General features: G+C 42.7%; 2 protein-coding genes across 18 annotated transcripts in view; both read left to right on the top strand.

Annotated features, from left to right (window-relative positions):
• The first annotated feature begins 4,672 nt into the window (after nucleotides 1–4,672).
• On the top strand, nucleotides 4,673–12,964 carry Wnt2 (Wnt oncogene analog 2). Of its 2 annotated transcripts, none has more exons than XM_017250891.3 (5): nucleotides 4,673–6,214; nucleotides 11,483–11,695; nucleotides 11,816–12,099; nucleotides 12,153–12,340; nucleotides 12,408–12,964. In XM_017250891.3, exons 2-5 carry the CDS (start codon nucleotides 11,503–11,505, stop codon nucleotides 12,718–12,720), a joined length of 978 nt encoding a protein of 325 aa, XP_017106380.2. In that variant the 5' UTR covers nucleotides 4,673–6,214; nucleotides 11,483–11,502; the 3' UTR covers nucleotides 12,721–12,964. The 2 variants fall into 2 exon arrangements, with proteins under 2 accessions (XP_017106380.2, XP_017106379.2); XM_017250890.3 differs by having other exon boundaries at nucleotides 11,478–11,695.
• Nucleotides 12,965–14,740: 1,776 nt separating this feature from the next.
• The window catches only part of brp (ELKS/RAB6-interacting/CAST family member bruchpilot), a 41,191-nt gene continuing 29,525 nt past the window's right edge, over nucleotides 14,741–26,406 (top strand). For 14 of the 16 annotated variants that reach the window (XM_070279247.1, XM_070279242.1, XM_070279245.1 and 11 more), the window contains exons 1-7: nucleotides 14,741–14,814; nucleotides 16,075–16,756; nucleotides 19,251–19,637; nucleotides 21,602–21,718; nucleotides 21,804–22,237; nucleotides 22,299–22,545; nucleotides 22,607–22,662. In XM_070279247.1, coding sequence (XP_070135348.1) covers nucleotides 19,505–19,637; nucleotides 21,602–21,718; nucleotides 21,804–22,237; nucleotides 22,299–22,545; nucleotides 22,607–22,662 — 987 coding nt within the window. In that variant the 5' untranslated portion in view covers nucleotides 14,741–14,814; nucleotides 16,075–16,756; nucleotides 19,251–19,504. Of the gene's footprint in view, nucleotides 14,815–16,074; nucleotides 16,757–19,250; nucleotides 19,638–20,430; nucleotides 20,629–21,601; nucleotides 21,719–21,803; nucleotides 22,238–22,298; nucleotides 22,546–22,606; nucleotides 22,663–26,406 lie in introns of those variants that run through there. The other 2 variants (XM_070279243.1, XM_070279244.1) reach the window with 2 other exon arrangements.

Genomic DNA, 26,406 nt, shown 5'->3' with positions numbered 1-26,406 from the left:
TACTCTACGAAACTACTTTGATTGCATTTTGCTCTTAACTTAACTATATGTATGTATAAATCTGATCAACTGATTCGAAATGAAGACTTAATACGAACTCACTACTCAACTGACTTAATGAATTGCAATCAATTTTGTTAGAAAACGAAATTAATAATAACTGTTTAGGCAGGGTCTTAGCCGAGAACTAAATCCAATTAAATGCAATATTTGCACTTATCAAACACAAACACACCAGACACTCTGGCTCGCCAGACCAAACACACACACACTCACACCATTTGTAAACCTCAATATGTAGAAGCAAACCTGAGTGTGTTTTGAAGAGTAAATAAAATATAAAAAAAAGTCTTTTTAGATAGTGGGGAGGCCAGAAGGCAATGAAAACTTAAGTACCTTAAGCCAATTGGCACTAAAACTAAACTTAAATCTAAACAAAAATTATATAAATATATACCAAGCAGTAACAACAAAAACAACTAAAACTATTAAAGTATCAATATCGAATGCTATATAGTAGGGCATTTACCCCGGGCCTAGTTTTGTTCGAACGGTCTTTTCTTTTCTGAACCGAACCTAAAATCTAACACCAAAATTGTTGATATCTAACTTTACGATGAAACTTTATACGACACACAATCTAATGTAGCTAAAAATAATTGGATATTTGGTACTCACATATCTGTTAGATAATTTACACCTATGTATCTTCGTCCTAATCAAAACTTCTAAAGTGCGGCGCATGTACCGAGCAAACTATTCTTATATTCTTATTCCTCGAATTCAACTAGCTAACCAATCAATTAACTATGTATTTCCCAACAAATCCAAACTGGTATCTGGATGGTTTGTTTTCCGAAATTTCAGCTTAGTAGACGAGCAAATAGGAATGGATATGAATAAAAAAAAACTGTTAACTAAACGTTTAAGCCAAGAATAACTAGAGTGTAATCTTTTTAAACATTATACCTTACTTGTATGAGATACTTAGCATGAACTATACACACCTACATATATCCGCAACTAAAAAAGTGTTAAAAAAATAACAAAATAAATCGTATTATATATGTACAGACACAGATACACTCACACATAAACACAAAGAGGGAATAGAATATATATATATATATTGTAAAACGACTTTCCAGTTTCTGTAAAATTGTAATTAAATCCAATAAAGTTTAATTCAACACTTTAAGTGGATCGCTTTATCCTTGGGTCATGGAGTCCTTGGTTCCTTTGCTCCTGCCGACCTGACAAACCAATTAGTAATCAATTTGTCTAAGTAAGCCGACACAGACGACCAGCTGGCGCCACTCATTATCAATGGATTGTCCTTATTGCCGGCCTAACCCTATCTAGCCCCGAAGAAAGTATCTGCGTATCTGCAGGTAAGGAGAAAATGAAAACGGCTCTTAGTTACTGGCACTCTGGCAGCTGGTTTGGGTCATTGGGCATTTCCTTTTTAACAGAGTTTTCTTTTCCTTTTTCCCATTTCTCTTGTTTTTTTTTTTTTGGGAAAGAAGCTGGTGCAGCTCAATTAACACTTGCCACCAAGGGTGTGAGGGGCTCGAGGATGAGCTAATGGGGCGTAGATACTACATCTGTATCTCTCGGTTGTTGCGTTGTTTCGTAATTACGAGCACAATGCAAAATGCCAGACCATTCGCCAGTGTCTTGTTAATAAATCGGCTTGCACTCGACCTTTTGCAAAGCAACAGATGAAATCGGATGCGTTGCCAGAGCCTTTCCGCTTTTCCAGCTCAATTTACACTTGTTTATGGCCAATCACAGTTTAGTCCAAAAAACACAACAAAAAAAAAAAACAAAACATACTTTCCGAATACGAATGATTTTCTCACTCCTCGGGCCACATCGCTTCACTGGCGTTGCTTGACATTCAGCGGAAGCTGATTCTGCCCCCTTTGGTGGAAATGTGAAACCAAGCGTTGCCCCTCTCTGTTGCCTCCGGGTGCTTTCCAACAAGCCAGCCAGCCAGCCATCCAGCCACAACAATAAAATCTATAGTAAACCGAAGGCAGTTCTCCCCATTTTTATTGTATTTTGGGTATTTCGGTAAAGTAAACTCGTTGTTTAGTTGGAATTTTGGGGGCTATTCATGATTACTATATGCCAGTGCTTTGTTTTCTATTTGTTTTTATTTATTTTTGGCTGTTTTATATGTTATTTTATGGCCATTGAGTGTGCCTGCCATTGGAGTGGCGTAAGCCGCGTATCAACTCATTCAATAAATTTTTCAATGGGCTGTTATTTTTCGGTTTCTAATCCCATTTCACCTAATTAGGCTACCGTTATGTGATATATATTTCAATTACAAAAAACAATAAAATTAGAAGTAAAACAAAAGACTTAGGCAAAAAACTTGAAAAATACAAAAGGAGTTTTTGACTTTAAAATCTTTGTGTAACTTAAAACTTGTTCTATCAAAGCGCTTAAATTTTGAATATATTTTTTTTTATTATAAAAAAAGTTAAAAAATACTACTTTTTTATAATTTTAAGAATTTTTTTAAGTAAAATCTTACTATTAAAAAAACACCTGTATTTAATAGTTTTTGGATTCTTAATATAGCCTTTAATGGCAGATTAGTGTCTATAAGTTACATCCCCTCCCGCTGCGACACCCACTAATCCTCCAGAGCGTGGTGGCACAACAATGTTGCCACCGACACGGTTGTTTCTACTATTGACGCTGTTGCCGGTGCTAATCAACAATCGATTGGCTGCCATAAAGAGACTTCAGATCGGCCATAAAACAATTATCTGAAAATTTAAAAGTCTTGGCACACAATAAACCATTTAATCGGTACTTGGGCCAAAGTCTGTTCCGTCTGCAATCTGGGTCACACTAGTGGCGGATTGAGGTTTCTACCTTGCTGTATCGATTGTGTCGATAATTGACGTCAACCATTATTGGGATTAACAACTAGCGCATCATCCATGTGAGTCAGAGACTCTTGTCAGAGGCTGACTAAAATCCAGTAAACAACAATAGATGTTCAATTGTTTTCAAGCCTGAGCCGCGGGCACCTGTGTGTATTGTTAGCTGTCAGCGCTTTCCACACAAAACTGTTTAAATTAACTTAATTGCATTTAATAGGCTGCCATCGACTGTTACTACTCCAACTGCACTAAACACATCTTGTAGCCCGTTTACCAGATAGCGAATTCTTTTGGCCCGGTTGGATCCAGGCAGTAGGGTAAAGAGCCGGAGGCGGGTGCCTGGGCAGGAATTAGCATAAATGACATATCAATTAAGACGACACTCGTATCCGAGAAATGCATTAGATGCTGGCCCAAACTTGTACCCTGCCTTGCACCCGGTTCCTCCTTCTTTCGCGAGGCATTTGGCTACCGTTTACCGGCAGTAGTGGTGTTGGCATTGAGGAGGCGCATGGCACTGGGCACTAAGCAGCACTAGGCGCGTGGAAAATAAAAAATGAACAAATTTCCCAACTGGTCAAGAGGCGGACTGTAAATAACCGACAATAAATCACTTTGAACAAATGTTCAAAAACAATTTGTAAAAGCGAAAACTGCAAACTGCAGCAATCGTAGTTGAAGTTGAAGTCAACACAACGAGTTATAAATTTGCGGAATAAACACCACAAACCACAACAACCCAAACGCCACTAACAAAAAAATATAAATAACATTTGTGGCCACACTTTGATGAACATGATTTGTGTTTTGTTCGACACACTGACAAATCACCGAATGCAGCCATGAAGCTGAAAGATTTGATCAGTTTCATCCAAAGAGGAGACCGTTTCGGCCGTTTAAACGGCTTAAATCATTTTGGCCGTTTAGCAGTACTTGAAACATTCTCAGGGACGGAAAACACGACTTTTACCCACATAATTGTTTTGATTGCCGATGAAAGTTTATGCTCCTTCCCCTTTGACAGAAACAAAATTGGAAAAGGAAGCGGGTTTATGGAAAGATTCGAGGCTTTAGTACCCTAGAAGATTCTAAAGATCCCAAGATTAAATCGAAAAAATTTAAAAAACATAAGAAGATATAGTACATGTAGTCGAAAATATTATAAGAAATATATTCGAAATATATTCGATATTTTTAAAACTTACCAGATAAAAACATGCAAAGATAAGAAAGAAAAAAGTCATCGAAACCTTATGAATATCATTGACAAAACACCAAAATACAACCTCAAAGGAAGTCTTAAATTGACTGCTAGGTTCCCGAAAATGTATTTTATAAAATCTTAGAAAAAAAATATTTTTAAATTTCTTAAAAATATAAAAATTAAGACCCCTTTCCCAAACAAAACTTGGTCTGTGCCCTTTTGACCAAGAACTTCACCGAATTCGCCTCAAACACCAGCGATCGCAGTTCCAACTCCCGATCGAACATCCAACACTCTCTCGAACATGTTGCAATGCTCTCTTGTATCTCGGCGAATCGGGGAAAGTATCTACAAACCGTAAAAAACGGTAAAGGATAAAGATACAATTTATATGATCAATAAGATTGATGATCAATATAACAGATTCTTAAAGAATTAAGGCCCTAAGCTTGTTTAAAAATCAAAAGCTGCGTATCCATCAGTGCGAGTATCTTGTATCTGAGAGAGGCACAAGCACAAGAGCTAGGCAGCTATATAACAGCCGCCAATAACAACCCCGCAGGTTAAAAAACAAAAATTTTCAAGCGAGTCGGACGTGCTGCGGATGAATTCGATTCAATAAAAGGAGGCTTTTGAATCTTGGCGCGGGTTTCCGGCAAACGAAATCGAGATACGAGATAAAAACAAACGAAGTGCGAATCTAAGATATATAAAATAATTAAAATGATTATAATTAGTGCTATATAACTAGTGCAATAAAAAAAGGATAATAGAAAGATACATTTCCATCAAAGCTAAGAAAAGATAAAATTTAATCTAAGGCAAGAAAAAGGATTTCCAAATAACCACGAGTGGCTGATACCTTTGACATATTTTGGAGATATAATTTATCGCAAATATGTAAAATATAACTTTTTTGAAAAAATCCCACCATAAACGACAGTCGGGGAGGACAAAAACCCCTATCCAGCTCTCCAAGATCGATCGATCAGGCCATCTCACATCGATCTATAGGTGTTCCTGCACCGTTTGTCGGCTCGGATTTTTAATTGCGTCACTAATGAGCTGCATTTATGTTAATCTCCGCACTCGGGACGTCTAAGCGTTGCATGACACAAAGATCCAAAGATTGAGAGGGATACCGTCTTTCGGCGCTTCTTTTTGGCTTTTTTTGGTTTCTTTTGGTAGTTTTCACCTGCTGAGCCGTTTATGGTTATTGCCGCAATTCCGTTGTGACAGTCGGAGGCGCTTTATCATAAATTAAAAAGTCGTGTTGTCGGAAAGGGACAGACAGAGCGGACAATCGGACCAACAGACCAGCGGACACCTGGACGGACAAGAGTACCCGCCCCCGCTTGGCGGTCCAACTGATGGATGATGATGCCGCTGATGGCAGTTTCGGCTTTTGAGTTATGGCCGGTTATGGCCAAGCCGGAGATTTGCATGAATGAAACGTAAACGCACGCGCTGATAAACGAGCTCCATCTCCCCGATTCGGTGATTCGGTCCTCAGCTTTGGTGATCCGATCTTGGTGCTCTCGCGATGACTTAATTGAAACGCCGCTGGCTGAAGCAGCATAAGGTGTTAATTAGCATACGAACAAATAAACAACAATAAAAGCAACAATAAGAAAGAATACAACTTCCCAGCCTCATCCGTCGTGTATTTTTTATATAGTTTGTATTTTGTCCAAGTCGGATTGTATTTCGGTTTTCGGTTCGATCGTCGTATCGGTTTTAGCCTTCCTCGCGATGAAGTATTAAGTGCTGCCGTCTGCTTTTTCGGATCATTAATAACAAAACAGAGGCATTAGCTCCTTCTGGTTCGATCTGTGGGTTTCCTATGGCACTGTTTTATGTGTAAAAAAAAAAAAAATCCAAGGCCCAAGTAGTGAAACAACTGTGGATTGGAAATTGGACTCCGGGTGGGCATTTTTGTGCAAAGCTCAGCGAATAGAAATTAAAACCCCAAATGGGTATTCAGACTTTTAGTGCGAATAGAATATGATGATAGTGGCAGCTGTACGGGCTCTCCTCGGATTTGCATCGTCATGTGGAAAATACATAACAAGCTCTTAATCTACATACTCTGGATTATGGAAATAAGGTATAGTAGCCCCATAAATGGTATGCCATTAAAGAGTTAATGGCCAAACAGTTATTTTTTGTTTTCCTTCTCCACTGCTGTGAATATTTTGAGTCTTGAATGTGGAGCTAGAGCGGTGCCCCCCAGCGGTGGGTCTTTTGTTTGGATTTTTTTTCTTCTACTTCTTTCTAGTTTTCATTTTAAAAAATTTCCCCCATGGTTTCCTTTCGGTTTTTCTCCTTTTATCTTGTGACAGATCTGCACGAGTTGACAACTCTTTCGTATCGCATCGCATCGCTGGACACGATCGCTAATTTTTATCTGCAAAGCCACGGCGCGATGTATGTAAATTGTAAATCCTTATCGAACGCCCAAACAGTAAACGCCTCCTGGCTGGTAGTCGGATCTCTCTCTGGTCGGTATTCTATGGTTGGCGGTTGGTTGGCCCCAGAGTGGTGGTGGGGTGGATAGAGTTGGAAAAAATCTCATTAAAATTGGCAATTAAATGGCAGGCAGCAACTAAAACACAAAACTGACAGAAAGACAGCAGTCTCTCATCGTGGCTAGTGCCATTTGTACTGCCAGCGAATCAAGCTAGGAGCAGCTTGACTGAAAGAGTGGGAGGAGGGGGCATGGGGCATGACAGGGGGGAGGAGGTAGTAGCAACGACAACTGGAAATCAATTTTTGCCATAAACTCATCAACGTTGCATCAGTGGGTCTGCCTGTGTGAGTGCGCTATCTAATTGCCTTGATGCAGTTGCAGTTGCAATAAGCTGAGTGTATCTTTAAGATACGCGACTTTAGTTGGCCGTTTTCTGCATCTCTTTCTCTCCTGCCACTTCTTCTGCTGGCAGTGGGATGGGCCTTGTGGGCTGAACTGAAGCCAAAACTGAACCTGAACTTAACCAAAACCAGCAAGAAGCAAAAAAAAACAAAACATCAAAGGGTCTGGGTCTTAACCCAGAAATGCATAGCTCGTGTAATTGAGGTTACTGCAATTTTAAAGCGCATGCCTCGAACAGGAAACCAGCTGCATCTCCTTTTAGCCACTCCTGCCCCGCTCAGGTGGCTCTCTCCATTCCACTCCACTCCATGGAGCTCTTACATGGACAATTGGAACGCATGAACGTGCAGACAAACGCTCAAATTGCGATCAAGATCACTCTGCGCCAGTTGTTGTCCAAGTCTCTGCATTTACAAGCCCAAAATGGCATAAACTCTTGCCTGTTGCAAGTTGCCTGTTTCCCTGTTGCCTGTTGCAAGTTTCTCAGTTTCCCAGGCCAACCTGCAGCCAGTGCGGGAGCCGTCGGTGCGGTGGTCGAGGAATCCGTTTTGTGGCTCTGACTCTGTTTGCTTCTCTTACCACTTTTGTTGGTCGGTTGTGGCTATGGATGAGTGATCGACTGCAAAACCTCAAAGCACAAACAAAACTATCTGCCGTTGATCTGTTTGCCAGGGCGTGATGGCAAGGGCGAGAGCCACAGATCCCAGCCGAGAGATCGAGAGACCAAAAACTGACTGGCCAACTGTCCAACTGTCCAACTGGCTAACTGGCCAACTGGCTAACTGGCTGAGTGGCCATTCGACCACTTGGCCTCTGCCAATTGCCCATGACGAACGATCCGTTTTGGCTTTTACCTGTTACATGGACACAATGCCCAAACACTGCGAGAAGTTCTTATTTAAAGTACTAGAGCTCTTATTCTAAAGTCTTTTCATAAAAATGAAAAAAATGGAATATGTTTTCTTACAGTGCCTGTACATATGTCTTTCTCTGGTCAATTACGTCGTCGTTTTTGTGGCCAGGATGGCCAACAATTGTTGCTGGCCGTTTGTCTGAGCGTGGCAGCGACATTTTTCTTGGCCCTGACCATGGTCGGCTCGCTCCACTGGCGGCTTGCTCCTTCTCCATCTCTGCCTTCTAGTGCCACCTTCTCCTTCTGCTCCGAGCTCGGAATATTTGTATTTTATTGATGGCATGTTGAACAGCCTTTATGGGCTTTCGGTTGGGTCCTCTCCCCCCTTGGCCACCAGCTCCGCCACTGCCACTCCCTCTCGGCTCCGCCCACTTTACATGCTGCAGCTGTAGACACACACACACACACACACACAAAATATACCTTTCAAATGCCCCCAAAAACCAAGCGAACCCATGAACATTCCCCATGGACCGACGCATTGTTTTCGCTGGATTAAAGCGCCTTTGTTGCTTCCGCCTCCAATTGGCGCTTTGGCTCTTGGACAGAGGATGGTGGACAGACCAGGCAGAAGGATAGGAAGAGTAGGGTCTCAAGCGGAGGTGCAGGAGAGTCATGAACATGTCAGCAAGGCATGTAATTACCAGTCGGAGCGCCAGCCATATATATCTGCCTGCTATTGGAGGCGCTACTGGTCAGATACCAGAAACCAAAGAGCCAAAGAGCCGGGAAATAAAAACAACCGCCTTCGCAGCGGTGGGTCGAAACTATTTGGTCGACTAGATTCGCACAATTATGACAGTGCCCTAGGATCGAGAATCGAGCAAATATATATGTATGTACAACTGGAGACAGCGTATGCGGCAGTCGCAGATTCCAGATCGCCAGTTCGGAGCTCCCAGTTGTGGAGCTGCTACGCCTGCGCGTGAAAATATTAAAGTCATATTTTTATGAGGCTCCAAAGTGCGCATTAAGTTGGCATTGCTTGCTGCATTTTGTGGCATTTTGCTGCTTTTGCTTTTGGCCAGCTTTGCTATTGGGTTTGGGCATTTTTGCTGCTGCCACTCGACTCATAAGTGGCTGTGGCCCGGCTGTCGTTGAATTATGCGACTGGCTTAATCCATTTTTAATGAGTCCGCGTTGTCGTGGCCAATATTTTTGTGCAAATTAGTGCCTTGAGGAATCACCAATTTGTCGGACAGGAGAAGCCATAAGACTGTCAATGGAACTAGTTTCCCATTTTGTAAAAGCCATGCCATCTCTATTTTGGTTCGGGATGAAAGGATGGCAAGAAACGAGAGCGGTAGCCGTGGTGGAGGCGGAAATGGTATCAAGTTCATGACAGGTCCTTGCTCTCACGCAGACCCAACCCCGATATAGAAGAACAGATAAACTCAACTGGCAGTCTGTAAGGACCAAAACCAGGGGGGAACTCAAAACAATGCAAAAATCAAGCACACGTGACTCGGAGTGTTCAAGAGGCTCAAGATCATGACAAGGATTGGAATGAGGGCACTGAAAGAAATCAGGTTTAAGGCAGAGGTTTCAGAACTTGCAGGTAATATTTAAACCTATTTTGGGCTCACTGATTTCTCTCTCTATTTAGGTTTAGTACTTAAATCTGTTCTGGTAATGGCGATGATGATGTTGATGATGAAATTGTCGTTGCTGACATGCAACAGGCATACAGGCCGAGTGGCAGAGGTACGGGGCAAGCGACAAATTAAATAAAGCAGCTCAAAAACAAAAGGGTTGCGAGGAGATGGAGAGATGACTGCCTTGATTGCCGGTTGGGTATTGGAGTAGCCGGCGGGTTAAGCGATGAAGGGCCGGGAGGGGCCGAAACGACGGTCACGCTGGGCGAACGCACGTAAAAGCTATTGACTGAATTACTAAATGACTGAATGACTGACTGACTGACTGTCTGCTGGAGCGGATGCGCTGACAGATCGATCGAGCGCGTATTTCGGGCCAACTCCAAAGTTGAAGGTTTACCGCGATTGCGACCGCATCCGTCCCGTCCCATCCCATTCCATACCTTCAGTTCGGGCCTGTTAAACGAGCCTAATTATTAGTTTTACCACCAATTTCGCCGTCGATCGTCGGCCGATCGGTCCATGTTAACAGCGTGTTCAACAAACCAGCAACATCGACAGCGATCCCGTATCAGCAATCGAAAATCAACGTACCAAGGAGGGTTCACCATAAAGCTCATGTCTTCGTGCACCTCCTCTGCGGTTGGTAAAATGTGTAATTTCTGTAAATTGATTTAATTGCTGCATTTAAGAGTGGCTCACAAACTGGAGTTTGGAGATGGGGGATACTGAACCAGGAGACACTCGAAAGCAGTTTACATCTGTTTAGGCACAGAGAGAAATCTATAAAGATCTCTCGATCTATAGTTTTATAGCTCTTGAAGTTTTGTATAGTTCGAAGGCTCAGTGTAGCCCAGTGGCTTGCTTTTTAAACTTTACATGGCATTTGGAGTTTACGTTGGAGTTGGAGTTGCCCACCCGTGCGTCGTCAGTTGTTTGGCCCCAGGGATCTCTTCTCTTTCCTTTAACAAAAAAAAAATAAAAAATAAAATAAAATTGTAGCTTAAACTCCGGACAAAAGGCGAGCAGGCGATCGAATGATTATTGCCGGTGCAGCTGTTTTGATGCTGATTGGTTTGCCAACTGAAATCGACAGGTTAGACAACCGACACGTCTCGGGAGTGGGTGGGCAACCGGCCAGTGGGTGGTACTTCCACAGAAAAGGCCATATAAAGAGAGAGAGAGAGAGAGGTTTCCGAAAATTGGCAATTTGCAACTCATTGTCAAAACTCATTAATCCCATTTGGCATTTTTGACTGTTAGCATTAATTTCGCCATTTAACTCGACAACTCAACTCACCCGAGTGAACTAAACGCTGGCCTGACTTGATTAGACACTCCAGCGAGTCACGACGGATGGCCGAGCTGCTCCATCTGCATCTCCGTGTAATTATGGCTAATAATACAGCTGGGGGCTGGGATTTGACTAAAACTGACAGTATAACGCCCAAGCCCACAGCCACCTGCCATTGATGCACAGCGAAAAAAATGGTTAAACTATTAGCTATTAATGTCTGAATTTAAATATTAAAAGGCTTAATCATATTTTATAATAGAAGCTTAAATCGCCTGAATTAAAATATATATTTAAATGAAAGCCCTAGTTTTTATTTGTGCATCAAACCACTGCCTCGCATTAATCTTGGCTAGACTTTTGTCTTCGATTGGCTCAGATCTGGAGCCGTGGAGCTCGAATCTTGAAGCTGCCAGCTCCAAGCTGAAGCCCCAGCCTCCAATGGAAATGCATTCGAGCAGCCGGCAAAAAGAGCCGGCGGCATTTGCTGTGCACGACTTTTCAGCCATTGCCAATCGAGCCATTGCGATCGATCCGAGTCTGGATCAATCGATCGATCGATCGCCGCCTGTTTGTTTTGTCATTTATTCGTTTATTTATTTATTGTCGCTCCATTGCTCTAGACTCTACAGTCTACAGTCTACAGTCGACACAGGCTTTTATTTATGGTTCTGTTTGTATTTGCCTTCTTGTCAGATTAGTGTCCAGCTTTACATCCGCCATGCTCTGCGCCCGGATACCGGGCCTGACCCCGGCCCAGCGCCATATGTGCGGCGAGATGCCCGATGCTCTGATCGCCCTGGGCGAGGGCCACCAGCTGGGCGCCCAGGAGTGCCAGCACCAGTTCCGGGGCCACCGCTGGAACTGTTCGGAGGTGTGGCAGCGTAATGTGTTTGCTCATGTTATACCCACAGGTGAGTGTACATCGTTGACTTAATTTATGTTTATTTTTGATAGTCATAAAATAAAGTAATAATAGAAGCATAAATAATTTTAAATTTATGTGAGATTTTTATAAATTATCATCCTTACAGCTTCACGTGAGGCAGCCTACACCTATGCGATAGCCAGTGCCGGGGCGGCATATGCGGTAACTGCCGCCTGTGCCCGTGGCAACATCTCCACCTGCGGCTGCGATGTGCGGCACAAGACTGCTCCCGCAGCCGAGGGGGCCGCAGAAGAACCCTGGAAGTGGGGCGGTTGCTCGGCAGATGTGGATTTTGGAATGCGATATGCGAGAAGATTCATGGATGCCCGCGAACTAGAGCGCGATTCGAGAACGCTAATGAATATACACAACAACAGAGCAGGGAGAACGGTGCGTATGTGTTATATCCTCATTTAGGCGTTTAAAATAAGTTTTATTTCCAGTTGGTTAAGAAAATGCTTCGCACAGACTGCAAGTGCCATGGGGTGAGTGGATCCTGTGTGATGAAAACCTGCTGGAAGAGCCTGCCGCCTTTCCGCCTGATCGGCGACAAGCTTATGCAAAAATATCAAAAAGCCAAAACTGTTCAAGCCGTCAAAGGCAAACGTGGACTGAGATTAGTAATAAGCAGGTAAGGAATGCATAAATATCAACTTAATTGACAAGTCCTTTAATCCAATCTCATAATACGCTTCTAGAAAGAAGCACCCTGGAGTAGCTCGTGCTGCGAAACCGGTGCTCCATTGGCCAAAGCGGATGGAGCTGATCTATCTGGAGGCGTCACCCAATTACTGTGAACGTAGCCTGCAGGCGGGCAGCCAGGGCACCGCCGGAAGGATCTGCCAGCACGGTGGCCACGGCCCACAGAGCTGTGACCTTCTCTGCTGTGGGCGTGGCCACAACACGCAGCACATCCGGGTGACGAAGCAATGCCGCTGCCAGTTCCGATGGTGCTGCGAAGTGAAGTGCGATGAGTGCGACGAGAGCTACGAGGAGTTCACCTGTAAATAGATCCAAGTTCCCAGAGTAGGAGTAGGAGGAGGAGTAGCCACGCCAAGCCGGAACACTGCTAGTATTAGAGCTATTAGAGTCATAGGAAATGCGTTTATTAAGTATTATGAGAAATGTATTACACTCACAACAGACACACCACAGCCCTCAAGGCAGACACATTCCACACTAGGAAGTAACCAGTTAACCCTGTACACTATTTTCAAAACAAAATACAACAACTATCTTAAAAACTATTAAATAAATTCTAAAATTAATAAACAAGAAATAAAATACTATTTTCAATTTGAATGATATTCCATTAGCCCATAACTAGGCTAATTCTTATCCAAATGACAAGTGCTATACCTTCCCGCTCTTGTTTCTTCGAGTAGAATAACTATCAATCAAATCCTGGCAGCAAAAATTTTGACCCATTTTTCGAAATTTTTTGAAAGGGGTAACATCATAATTTTAGCCAAAAATTAGCAGAAAATTTAATTGATGAATTTGGTGAAAATTTTGATGCAGATCAAAGGATAAAAGAGCCCTGATTCATAAATGGTGTTCCGTTTTTGAATTGGTTAGGAAATAGCCAAAATATTTACTAAAATGTGTCTAAAAAATTTTGACCCATTTTTCAAAATTTTTCAAAAGGGTCCCTTTATGATTTTGCCAAAATATGGGACAAAATTTTTATTGTTTGATTTGCACAATTTTTTTATGCAGATCGAAGGAAATTAGAGTCCTGATTTATAAATGGTATGCCATTTTAAGATCGGCTGCGAATTACTTAAAATATTCACTAAAAACTACATAAAAAGTTAAAATTTTGGCCAAATAAATTATATAAAAAACTATATATGCGAATTTGTTCACTTTTAGTTACAGAAAAATGTCTCTAACTTGGCTAATACCCGTCAGATTCAAAAATGTCGTACCTTCCAGATTTTGTTTCTTTGAGTAGCATCTATCTCAATCAAAATTTCACAATGCAATTTTTTACCCATTTTTAGCATTTTTTCTAAGGGGTAACATCATAATGTTGGGCAAAAATTGGTCAAAAATTTAATTGATCTATTTTTACGATATTTTGATGGGATTCGACGGGGATTAAAGTCCCAATTTAAAAATTCTATTCCGTTTTGAAATACTCTTCGAAATAGTTTAAATATTTGATTTAAACTGTATGAAAAGCTCATATTTTCGCCAAATAAAAAGTATGAAAATTTTTGCATCAATTTTTTACTTTTTTTTAACAAAAATTACCATAACTTGGCTAATAATTGGCTGAGTTAAAAATGTTATGCCTTCCCCATCTTGTATCTTCGAGTAGAATCATATTCAATTAAATTCCGGCAAACAATTTTTTGACCCAATTTTTTCATTTTTTCATAGGGGTAACATTGTGATTTTATCCAAAAATTGGGCATTATTTTTTTTTCTTGATTTTCTTTGTCTTTTGGTGTACAACGAGGGGGTTTGGTGTTCTTAATAATAAATGCTACTCCTTTCCGAAATCAGTTGCAAAATGGCTGAGATTTTTGCTAAAAAGTGAGGAAAAAGGTTGAATCATGTGCCAGGACATCTACGTGTTGATTTCTCATCCTTTGAAAGCAGCATTGTGTTCCAAAGAAGAAAATATAAACAACCTATGAATCTGAAAAAAAACATAGCATACCTTTGCGGGCATTTCAAACAATTCGCGGGCAGCATTGCCAACGCAGAATATCCGGCGGAAGACGTAAGGGCCTTTTCGGCAAGCGTAACGCAATGTGCTGGCTCCATATTTTGGTATTGGAATTCCGGAATCCATTAGGCTTGCCGTTCGCACCGAAAATGCCAGCACTCGGCGAACTGCGCGAGCGCCAAAAAAGGAAAATTCATTGATTGCAATCGCCCACTCACTCACTCTCTCTCGCGCAAGGATAGAGCTGCGGCGGTGGGTGGTTGGGCGGGGGGGGTGTAGTGTGGAGAGTGGAAACTCACCACTGGCAGTGCCACTATAACAGCGACTGGCACGGACGAGCGGCGCTCAGTTCTTTGAGGGTAGTTAGTTGGACAACGGCGTTGCCGAAAACGGGCCACCTCAGCTGCCGCACAATACATTTTTGGGTTAGGAACATACACACCATCGCATTCCCTCACACTGACACACTCACATACACACACACTCACGCACGCGGTATATGTATCTGGCCGAGAAATGTATAAGGCCAAGAAAAATTCAACTTAATTGCATTCGCAGTCGTAACGGAGCAAAAAAGAAAAATGTGAAATACAGCGCGTAGAACTGACAAAGCCAAGAACTATTAAATAGACAATTTCCCGTTATAATGGCTCTGTCCATGTGTGTGTATCGATATGCGAGCTGGTTATATGCGGGTGCGAGTGTGAGTGTGTGCGTGTATAGAAGCAATAGCGCCAGAGGCTGCTCCCTGGATACAGAAAAGTGATTTCCTGCAAAATGTGCAAAAAGAATATATAGTTTCGTGTGAAAAAGAAATGCCGCAAAATACTGAAATACAAGTGATGGAATCGAGGAACAGCTAAAATGGGATTTCATATACCCCACTATATATGTATATGTGTGTGTGTGTATTGGGCCTACAAATACTCTCATAGAGGAAGGAGTAATCCGTATCTGGCCCACTAAACGCTGCATATCGATTGTGGGTTGTAAGGGGAGAGACAAAAAAAAAAAAAGGAAAAATTATTATAAATTGCTTCAACCTACATATAAGCCATACGAGATATACACCCACTCCCAAAGACACACACATACAGATACTCCCCCTCACACACAGACGCATTCGCCTACAGAGAGACATTAAGTTTGAAAAGCTATAAGCTGTATAACAGAGCCTAGGGCCGAGCGAATGAAGTGGCAGAAGGTGGTGCCAGCATAATGTTGTACAAAACCACCCAAACACCACCCAACCGTTCAACCGCCCAACCACCCACAAAACCTCGCCTCACCCCGCTCCCCATGTCCCATTCCCCATTCCCCGACCATGCTTCGTTACGTCGAACATTACGTTCCTCGTGAGCGTAACTCGTGCGTAGCCAGCTCTCCACTCCAATCTGCGGAGCACTCTTAAACTCCCTATCTACTCTCTGCATCTGTATGTGTGTCTGTGTGTTGGCCTGTGGGTGAGAGCTTCGTGCGTCGAATGTGTGTCAGTGGTTTTTTTTTTTTTTCTGCTCCCCACTGCTCCCTCTCCGGAGCAAACTCCTAAAAAATTCTCGTTGGGCACGAAGCCACCAAAAGCACTTAAAATCCGAAATCCTGAATGAATACTTTAATTAGTTTAACGCAGAAAAAAAAAGGAGTTGTTCTTCCACTCATGCGGTTTCATTATCCTTTCCACACAGCCATGTACATACAAACAAAACCCGTTTAAACAACAACAACTAAAAAAAACAGACACTTGCAAAATGCAATTAGCCAGCGACAGCCCACGAAAGTCAACAAACTAACTAAGCCAGTGTCATCAAACTAAATTAGTGCAAGCAGCTAAGCGAAGCAGCCGAGCGAAGGAATAGCCGCCACCTTCCGGAACCGGAAATGCCCATTGAGCCGACAACGCCGCCGACACCGACGCCGCCTGACAACAACACCCAAAAGCAAAAACAAAACTAAAACCAAAACCAAATACAACACTAACAACAACAACACGATATAATATTAAAAGCCATAAAAGCCGAAAGCAACAAATCGCAAGCCCCCTTGTCCCCCCACCACCTCACATTAAAAACACACATGTAGTTGCAGCGTGATCCTGGTCCGTGTGCGAGTGCGTGTGTGTCAGTGAGCCGAGCAAATTGTTGCGGCTCTGAAAACCGGAAACGGAAGTCAAGAATAGGAGGAGACGAGGTGCAAGAACCGGTGGAACAGCCGGAGCCGGAGCAGGATCCGGAGGAGGAGAAGGAGACGGAGACGAGGACGGAGGAAGGAGAAGGCTGAGGCGGAGATAGGAAAGATAGATTAGAAAATTTCATTTTCCCGCAGTTCGTAAACGAAAATCATTCAAAATTCATCGTCTAAGCAAAGCGGGTGAGCTACTTAACCACATCAACTTTTACACACTCACACACTCGTATACGTAATATCCACACACTAATACAAAGACACACACACACAAACACATATACAAAAATATATGTGAAAACCCAACTTCAATTTGTGATGTGAACCGTAAGCGATATTGATTTCTGATTTGTGCGTATGCCTTGTGTAACAGGACCTCCCATAATTATGAGTAATCTGATTCGTGTTATTTTTTTTTTCTGTCTACTTGTGCCTGTCGTATGCATTAACTTTTTGGCTTTGTTCTCTCCTAAACGTAGCCGTAATCGTAACCGTATCCGTATCCGTAAACCCGTATCTGTTGTAATTTACTTCCAACATTTCGGCGGCCAAGCCGTAGATTATTGCCATTTATCCTTGCGAAGCTCCCCCATTATAGCCTTAGTTCGAGTCCCAAACAGTAGCCTTAAAATGTAGCTTAGAATATTTATGCATTACCCATACGCCCCGTTGTGCTTCAGTCAGCCAGCCAGTCAGTCGGTCAATCAATCATTCCGATTGGCAAGCAATTTGAAAACTTATAATTAGATATGTGGATGGGTAAATTGCCGGATTTCCAAACGCACTGAAGAACCTGGCTTAGACTTCGATTTGCTCGCATGATTTGTCAGTCTCAGTTGGGTTCGTTTTTTTTTTCTTTTATTATTGGTATAGGGTGGTATGGGAGGGGGGTAACCACCCACTTTTGGGACCACCCCCTTGCGTGTCAATGCTGCGGTGTTTGCCTTTATTATTTATTTCTTTCGGTTGTTATTTGAGTTGCCTGCTCTAATTTTAGATCAGTCGAATAACTTTTATTGATTTCAAATTTTAACCTTATTTTACATGTGGCCCAGAGTATGCCTATGTATGTATGTGTTTATGTGTGTGAGTGACTCTTGGAAGAAAAGAAAACGCCGCCAATCCATACATCGTGCCAATGGTAACAACAAAATACGGCAAAATATTTTACGATGACGCTATTGTTGTGAGCACAACGAGGCGGTTAGGGAACTTGGAGCGGTGACAACGCATTTGCGCACAGGCCCCTCTATGGTGAGTTCTCTCTCCGGCTTTCTCTCACCGGAGACCAGAGACTAGGCTCACTTTTCTCCACCAGAGACACGGCGACACATTCTCTAACATTTCCCTATTTTTTTTCTTGTGCTTCGGGGGCTATTCAACATGTTTGTTTTGGGGTGTGGAGGCCCCCGAAGGCGGTCGGTCTGCGATAAGACCCGGACAACAATCGTACACGGTCCCGTTTATCCAGCTCCTGGTCCCTTAAGTATGCAGGCTCAAAGTGCAATCTATCCGGGTTTCCTCGTCCTAGCCATCTCCCAGCCATCCCCCAGCCAACCACCCTGTTTGCTTAGCAAAGTGCACTGCTTGGGGCTCCTTTAATGGCATGGCGATGTAATCGAATCTCGGCCAGATATTTTATGGCCCGTCTGCCATATCCTGACCTCATCTGCTGGCGTTTCCTTTATCCTTTTTTTTTTTTTCGTTTTCCTACATTTTCTTTTTTTTTTGTGTTTGTCGCAGGCTCAACGGGAGACATCCTTCTTGTGGTTGTGAATAGGCTTCCGGCTTGCTGATTCGTTTAGTTTTCATTTGAACCGCTGCAGTGGCAGTGGCATGTGCAGTTCTAGTTGCAGTTGCAGTTGCAGACGCAGCTGCTGTTGATATCCGCACTCTTGGCCCATTCACACGGCATCAACACTGCGCTTGTCATCGTTCCCTTTTCCGGCTTATTGTTTATGCGGCAGGACTAATGCCAATTTGCAATTCATGACATTCATAGAAATGTTCCGAGTCTTCCATAAGGTCTTAAAAGTTAGCAATTTTTAAGAAAGACTTTCCTTTGAAAAGAGTTCTTTAGTTTATTATTCAGTTACCAAATTTTCTCTTAGAAGACCTAGACCAAGTTCTCTGAAAAATAAGCCGCATAAACTCCTCCTTCGACTGTCAGCCTCCGTGGGTGACTTTTCTTTTTAGACGTGAAGCAGCCGCTCAAGTGGCAATTTGCATGCGATTTGTTGCCCGTCTACCGAGAATACCCCACGAATTTGCATAGACCCGCCATAATGCAATGCTTTGAAAGATGTATTCCGCTTTCTCTGTTGCTTCTTTATCATCGCTACCAACCCGCCACCCGGAAACCACCCGCACTTTGAGACTGTTTATGGTATTTGTTTATGCGCTTATGGCCGGGTTTGCTTCTGGCTGAGATTTAGGTAAAAAGGTTAAGGATATGCAAGAGCTAGAGCCAATTTAAATGCAAAAAAGGAAACCGTTGAATGCTTGGGATGCTAAAATGCTAAAAATTCTAGAAAAAAATAAAAACGTATTATAGCTAGCAGTGTACAGCGGGGCGTATGCGTAATGTAATATATTGTTTTTATGAAGAATATGTATCACAACGTGATGTGTACTATTGTGTGTATGTTTTTTGTTCTCTTTTCACTTCTTCCACTTGCAGATGCCGAAAAGAAAGAAAGAGTTTAAGTCGTTAATAGATCAATCAATCAATCTATGAGTCAATCAATCAATCAAAACCGTGTGCATATCAACCGAAGAAGCCAACACTGAGAACCAAGAATCAAAGTTGAACGTTGCATTTAAGCGAACACCGGACTCACGAGACATTCGTCACTAAACCAAAAATTATCTCAGTCAGACTCGGGGACTCATTTTATTGGCTGGTGATTGCATGCCGCGGATGAGCCGCGGATTATGTCACGTGACGAATATAATCCAGTAACTAGCTCTGGTGTGCGCAGTCCGGGTCGCGTGCGGCGGCTCCAGGAATTGCCGACGGTCGATCGATCCCCATCCCGGGACTACGGCGCACGCGGAAGTCCTTTAGGTGAATGACTCCTCCACCACAAAAATCCTATCAGAAATCTTATATATATATCCGGACCTAGTCCAGGCAATCCAAGCACAAACGTAGTCCAAAAGCACTCAATACTGAAAACTAAATCAAGAAATCCAGAAAAAAAAATAAAGAATATGTCACAGTATGCACTGACGTTTGTGCGAGAGCTTGGCGAACCATGATTTCAAGAAATCCAAAACATCATTATTTCATTGGTCAATTGGCAAAGCTTTAATCCTGATTTCGTAATCCTTAACGAACTACTAACCCCGCTGTGTTGCATGCTGCGATGGCAATGCAACATGGTATCGTGCTAAATTCATTATCCAAAATTTCATAATTCTTTTGTGTTTTGTGAGAGATTTTTTGTACAATATATATATATATATCGCTCGCTAGCTCTCTAATTATATTCGCTAACCATAACTAACCATTTTCATTTTGTACTATTTGTAGTCGACTCAAACTAATGCAATTTCTAACTAAACTCTATTATTTCTGTCTAACATCACACGCATGCGCATGGTACATAAATTTGATTTCATTTCATTTCACTTCGATTCGATTCGTTTCGATTTTCATTTATTTATCGTATAATACGTTTCGCTTCACTCATCTTGCGAATATATATATCTACCGATTTTCATTTCAATTAACCCACCACACCACACTAACTAAAAAAAAAACAAACTCCAAACACCCACAAACACATGCAAATTGAATTCTCCCTCTTGTGGGGGGAAAATGGAAATTGAATTGAATTGGCATTTCCATCCGCCTACGCAACAGTTGCTGGAAAATTGCATTAGTAGACCGGGTAGGACATCCAGGATAACCAACTGACAGGACTGACAGGAAAATGGCCAACAGCTGTCGCTAAAGGAGATCCAAAGAAAGAGAAGATTCAACCCATAAACTGAACTTACTTTGCCGGGGCGCATAGCTTGATATCAAAGCCTCAAACTGGATTACAATTATGGTTAGCTAAACTGTTTTGCACTTCAACGGGGTCAACACTTAATTACCAACTCATGAAGCCCGAAGCTCGCGGCTAATTAGCATTTGGCCGCCATTCAGGGGGCAAAATAAACCATTTATGAGCCGTTCGCTGCCACTACCGCTGACGAATAACGAACAAGGACGAACGAACGAACGTTTGCAGGACTAACCACAAATTCAGTTTCGTGCACTCGACGTGCAAAATGATTTCGTGCTGGCACAAACTTAGTTTATGGCCCTCCAAAGGTGGTAGATGGTTGCAGAAAGGACGCGGCTAGGACGAGGTGTGGGCGAACCACAGCAAACACAGCAGTCTGAACAGGCTCTGAAATATGAGAGCGCCAGGACACACACAGAGCACTGGCAGAGCCTTGCCGCACAATGTAGCAGCTACTTTATGAGGCACTCTTTGTGTTTTGTCAAGGGGGGCGGTGGGGGGGGCGAGGGGATCTGTTGGTTCTAGAGGGGGAAAGGAAGTTGAAACACCAAACCAAAGCCTGAACACGACAAACATTTTCCCGTGCCTTCGTTTGTTGACTTTTTTCCATTTTTCTTTTCTTTTTTCTTTATTTTTTGAAACTTACCTGCGTTTCTTGCCACTAACCAAGCCCGCAAAAAAAAACTCTCCAAAAATAAGATAATGAAACTGAATAATTTAAGAAAATAAGGCAGATCCTCCACTGCACTAGATGCCACCTTAGATACACTTTAATTTCTTACTTTTCCGTTTGGCGTTTTCTGTTTGTGTTTTTTCGGATTCGTTTTTTTCTGTTCTGGTGGCCGTCGGATGAGGTGCCTCCGAAACGAAAACACGAAACAACCACCTGAACCACCACCTCCACCACCAGAGATAAAAACCACCAAGCCACTATCCACCCACCTACCACCCCAACCGTCCGTCTCATCCACTCATTTGGTCATCCTCATGAATTCTGTGTGTGTGTGAATTTCAGCAATGGGCAGTCCATACTACCGCGACATGGATGAGCCAACAAGTCCGGCCGGAGCGGGTCACCATCGCAGTCGGAGTGCCAGCAGACCACCGATGGCCCATGCCATGGACTATCCAAGTAATGACCACACAAGTCAAATAGAACATTTTTATTTTCACATTAGAAGATAACTCTGAACTAACCACTTTTTGAATATCCTTAGGAACCCGCTACCAATCGCTGGATCGCGGCGGACTCGTCGATCCCCATGATCGCGAGTTCATACCCATTCGGGAGCCACGCGATCGCTCCCGCGACAGATCCCTCGAACGGGGCCTGTACCTAGAGGATGAGCTTTATGGCAGATCGGCGCGCCAGAGTCCCAGCGCCATGGGTGGCTATAATACGGGCATGGGTCCCACCTCGGATCGAGCGTACTTGGGCGATCTGCAGCACCAGAACACCGATCTGCAGCGGGAGCTGGGCAACCTCAAGCGGGAGCTGGAGCTAACCAACCAGAAGCTGGGCAGTTCGATGCACAGCATCAAGACCTTCTGGTCGCCGGAGCTGAAAAAGGAGCGGGCTCTCAGGAAAGAGGAGAGTGCCAAGTACAGTCTGATCAATGATCAGTTGAAGTTGCTCAGCACGGAGAATCAGGTGAGTTTCTAGGACATCATAATCCCTAAGAACCAACTAAATCCTTTTAAATCCTTTCCAGAAACAAGCCATGTTAGTGCGTCAGCTGGAGGAGGAGCTGCGCCTGCGAATGCGGCAACCTAACCTGGAGATGCAGCAGCAAATGGAGGCCATCTATGCTGAGAACGACCACCTGCAGCGGGAGATCAGTATCCTGCGGGAGACGATCAAGGATCTGGAGTGCCGTGTGGAGACCCAAAAGCAGACGCTAATTGCCCGCGATGAGAGCATCAAGAAGCTACTGGAAATGCTGCAAGCCAAGGGCATGGGTAAGGATATCTCATTATCCTTTAAGGATACTCTAACTAACTTGGATTTTAACTTTTAAAGGCAAAGAGGAGGAGCGCCAGATGTTCCAACAAATGCAAGCAATGGCCCAGAAACAGGTAAGACTTTGCTTTTGATCCTTTGGCCCCCAAAAAAAAATTTGACCGAAGGATAACAAAAAAAAAGGGACGAGGTCGAACCCCTGACTCGCTCCCTTTCCCCTGACTCTGTACCATTCTCTCTCTCTCTCTCTCTACTTCTCAAACTATCTCTAATTTTCTTTCGTTCGGCAAACAATGCTCTAGAGAATGATTTCGTACACGGGCAGGTGGGGGGCAACAGAGAATTGGAGAAAGTGATAGAATTCTCCCCTCTACGCTCCGGTCTCTGTTGCTCCGGCCTGTCCTTTTTCTCGCTGAACACACGATAACCAACACGAGAAACACTTTTTTCTGCATCTTGAGTTCGAAACATTTGATGCAGCATCAGAACTGTAACAACTTTTCTTTTTTTTTTTATATACCCATACTTGTACACAAAAGCCTTTATATACTCAGCCTAAAAACACACACAAATATACATTAAAAATACACAGAAAAAAACTATATATATACATAACGCTATATCTGTTACAATCTAGTCAGAAAAAGAAAACATGTAGAGCCTAGAATATGTTCGCTTTTATATGCCAACTGAAGCTTGAGTTTGGTCCGTAGTGTTTTCACACTCACTGTTGATTTTTCATTTCCCACACAGACCAACACACAACTCACATCCCTTTTGACAAGTTTCATTCAGTTTTGTTACATGTTTTGCATATATATGTTTTGTGTTTTATCCTTTTTTTGTTGCTGTTTTGTTCCTGTTGCCGTTGTCGCTTAATTAATTTGCAACTTTGTGCCGTCGAGAATGAGGACAGTGTGGAGGAGCAGTCGACATCAATGAACGTCGTTCAAATTAACATTAAGTGCAGTGCACTACAGCACTACATAAAACACACCCACACACATACATACATACATATACGCTCTTAAACACACCCAGACACACGCAGACACACACTCACTGTCAGACCAGCAGCTTAGTCATTTCATTGTTCGGCCCTCAATATGGGCCAAGCAATAAAATCTCGATTTTGTTGCACAGTTTTCGGCGACATAATGGATATGCATCTTCGTTGCCCCATTTGAGCAGCCAGTAATGCATTGCACACAAAAAAATAAGTATCTATATCCTTGCTACTTAAATATTCCCATCCAATATTCATAATGCTAAAAAAATGATCCAGAAATAGTACTCTCTTCTGAAAAGAATGCCCTTTTTTTTGGGGACATTTTCTTGCTGTGCGCAGTGCATTTTCCTGCTCATTGTTGCATTTCATTATTTATCGCCTTCTCAGTGGAAGAAGGCAACGGGGTGAAGATATAAAGTGCCGCCACTGGGGAAATCAATCTGAAATGGCCTGCCATATTATGTGTCGGGGTCTAGAGTTTGCTGCTGTTGCTGCAACTGCAACTTAAATTTCTACTAACCGACCTCCCCAAGGACGAAACAAACCGACCAACTACTTATTACCGATCCAAAACTCTATCCTTACCCATTCAGTTCTCTCCTCTGGCCCTCACTCTTTAATTACATGTTTGCCTTAAGCTATACTCCCACACAGACCCACACGGCGTATGCGTAATATTAAGCACAAACAGAACAAAAGCTAGCCAAGCCAAGCAAACAGCAAAATAGAAAATACAAAATGGGGAGAAAAGCAGAAAACAAAAAGGCAGAACCATTTGCAGAGCATGGTCAGACAGATGGGAATATTCCCAGTGGGCAGCATAAATAACCTTGATACAGAAAAACGAATTCTATTTAAGGACAACACAGTCTCTGGCCAGAGAAAAGGCCAACAGCGATTGGAGACCCAATGCCGGACCATGGGGAATTATCCAGGGTTGTCAAGAAAATATGATTATTATCAGGCTTTGCTTGTTAAGATTCAAGAAGTACTTTAAAGAAGACTTACTTTTCAACTGAAATATATGTAACTTAAACCAATCACTGCCTTGAATTCAGGATTTAGAATTCATTTTGCATGTGCGCCATGCATACATTTATCAATGAATGGCCATAAAAAATGTCAACTAAAGTGCCAGATATTAGTCATGGAAGGCCGCTCCGAGAAGCCACTGCCTCTATCCTTGACTGAATTTAAAACTTCATATTTTATCTCAATTGCACAGAGACCCCGGAGCGTTAAAACCATTTGCATAAGCTCGGCATCCTTTATTCGGTCACCGATTCTTTTTCTCTTCGAAACGGTCGAGCACAATAAGCATTCAAATACTATTTTTTTTTTTGGCTCTACACCCACTGGATTTTCTCATTTTATTTTTTGGGTTAAGCTTTGTACAATTTTCGTGCCAGCGGGTGGGTGGCAGCAAGTCTTTATTATATTTCGCCAATTGAACTGCCTCGAACGGCGATTGGCATGATGGTTCAAAATTAATTTGTCGCTGATATAAAAACAAACAAATGGCCGGAAAGGAAATGTGGCTCAGAGCTACACGGCCCGCAACACCAGTAATTAAAAATCATCCAACAAAACCAACAGAAAACAAAAAAAAATCAAGCCTAAAAAAAGAATACCACCCACAAACTGAAAGAGCACGAATTTCGACTGGTTTTCCCGGCTAGCAATTAAAAGTTGTTGCGTATACGCCGCGTTGGCTGGGCCGGAAAAGAGAGCAATCGGCTGCGGCAGTCCTTTCGAGGTCAGTGCGTTTTACATATCCTACGAGTATTTTCGTTGCAGTTTCTATTTATTGCAAACTGCTGGAAAAGCTGCAAAAAGCCTACCACTTTTGCACACTTCCTCTGTGTTCTAGTTGGGCGGAAAAAAAAGGCAGGAGCAGAAAAAGGAGGAAAAGTTTCAATAATTCATCTTGTTTAGTAGTTGGCCCGAATCGGGTTCGAATCAAGTTTTCCCTCTGACTTTTGGCACTCTTACATAAGCCAAAGGCTCGGCACGCATCATCTCTCTGTATCTCCATGTATCCTGGGCCATGTATTTTTGGGGCTGAAATGTACACTTTTTACGAGAAGATATTCCTCGTTTTATTGTCTACTTCTTATGGCCATTTAACCGACGCCACTTTGTCTGCTTGATGCTCCAAACTTTTGGCTTACACACGCTATACACACACTGACACATACACACTTAGACTCATGTATAATATATGTAAGGAAAATTTAAGAAACTTATGCGAAAACTCAACCTTCTCACTTCTGGTGAACCCAACAACAACAACAACGACAACAAAAATGGAAACAACAACCATACAGCTTGATTTGGAGCGCGAAATCAAGAAATACGCTCAGGAGGAGCAGGGGGTAAGGGTGAGTGTGTGAGCCTTCTCAGAGAAAAAAAAAATAAAATAAAAACAAAAACCCTAGAGCTAAAGACCTTCTTAGGGCCAATCTACCCGACGCCTTTAACCCCTCCGGATGACCGAAGCTTAGCGTTGCTACTCAGTATGCCAGACCACACCAATCCATATTCAAATATTCATGTTGTTTGGCTCGCCCTCTTCTCTAGGCCCTCTAGACCCACTCTTCTCTTGTCGTGCCCCTCCTCTCTGGGTGGGGGGAAATTAGAAACTATGCAAAACGATGCCAATGGCTGAATTTTAATTAGCAGCCTAAGCCGGCGGCTAGAGAGAGGTTTTAGGGGAGAGATCTAGATGTATTACGGGGATTGGCACATGCCGGCCCTGGCAGGAGCGGGTTTAAGTGCGTTTTGGCTTAAATATTTCAAGAATTTGTTAGTGGAATGGTATTTAAGTAGTTATCCCAACTAGAGCTTAATT

The sequence above is a fragment of the Drosophila bipectinata genome, chromosome 2R (genome assembly GCF_030179905.1).
Source record: "Drosophila bipectinata strain 14024-0381.07 chromosome 2R, DbipHiC1v2, whole genome shotgun sequence".
Lineage (NCBI taxonomy): Eukaryota > Metazoa > Arthropoda > Insecta > Diptera > Drosophilidae > Drosophila > Drosophila bipectinata.
The sequence above is the reverse complement of the archived record's forward strand: the minus strand, read 5'-3'. Positions and strand labels throughout refer to the sequence as shown.

Bases quoted from the DNA above. Each gene is read 5' to 3' on its own strand.
- Wnt2 (XM_017250890.3), top strand. From the start codon at position 6,159: ATGTGGAAAATACATAACAAGCTCTTAATCTACATACTCTGGATTATG. The intron at 12,100-12,152 runs GTGCGTATGTGT...TTTTATTTCCAG, and splicing joins ACAACAGAGCAGGGAGAACG to TTGGTTAAGAAAATGCTTCG. The intron at 12,341-12,407 runs GTAAGGAATGCA...ATACGCTTCTAG, and splicing joins CTGAGATTAGTAATAAGCAG to AAAGAAGCACCCTGGAGTAG.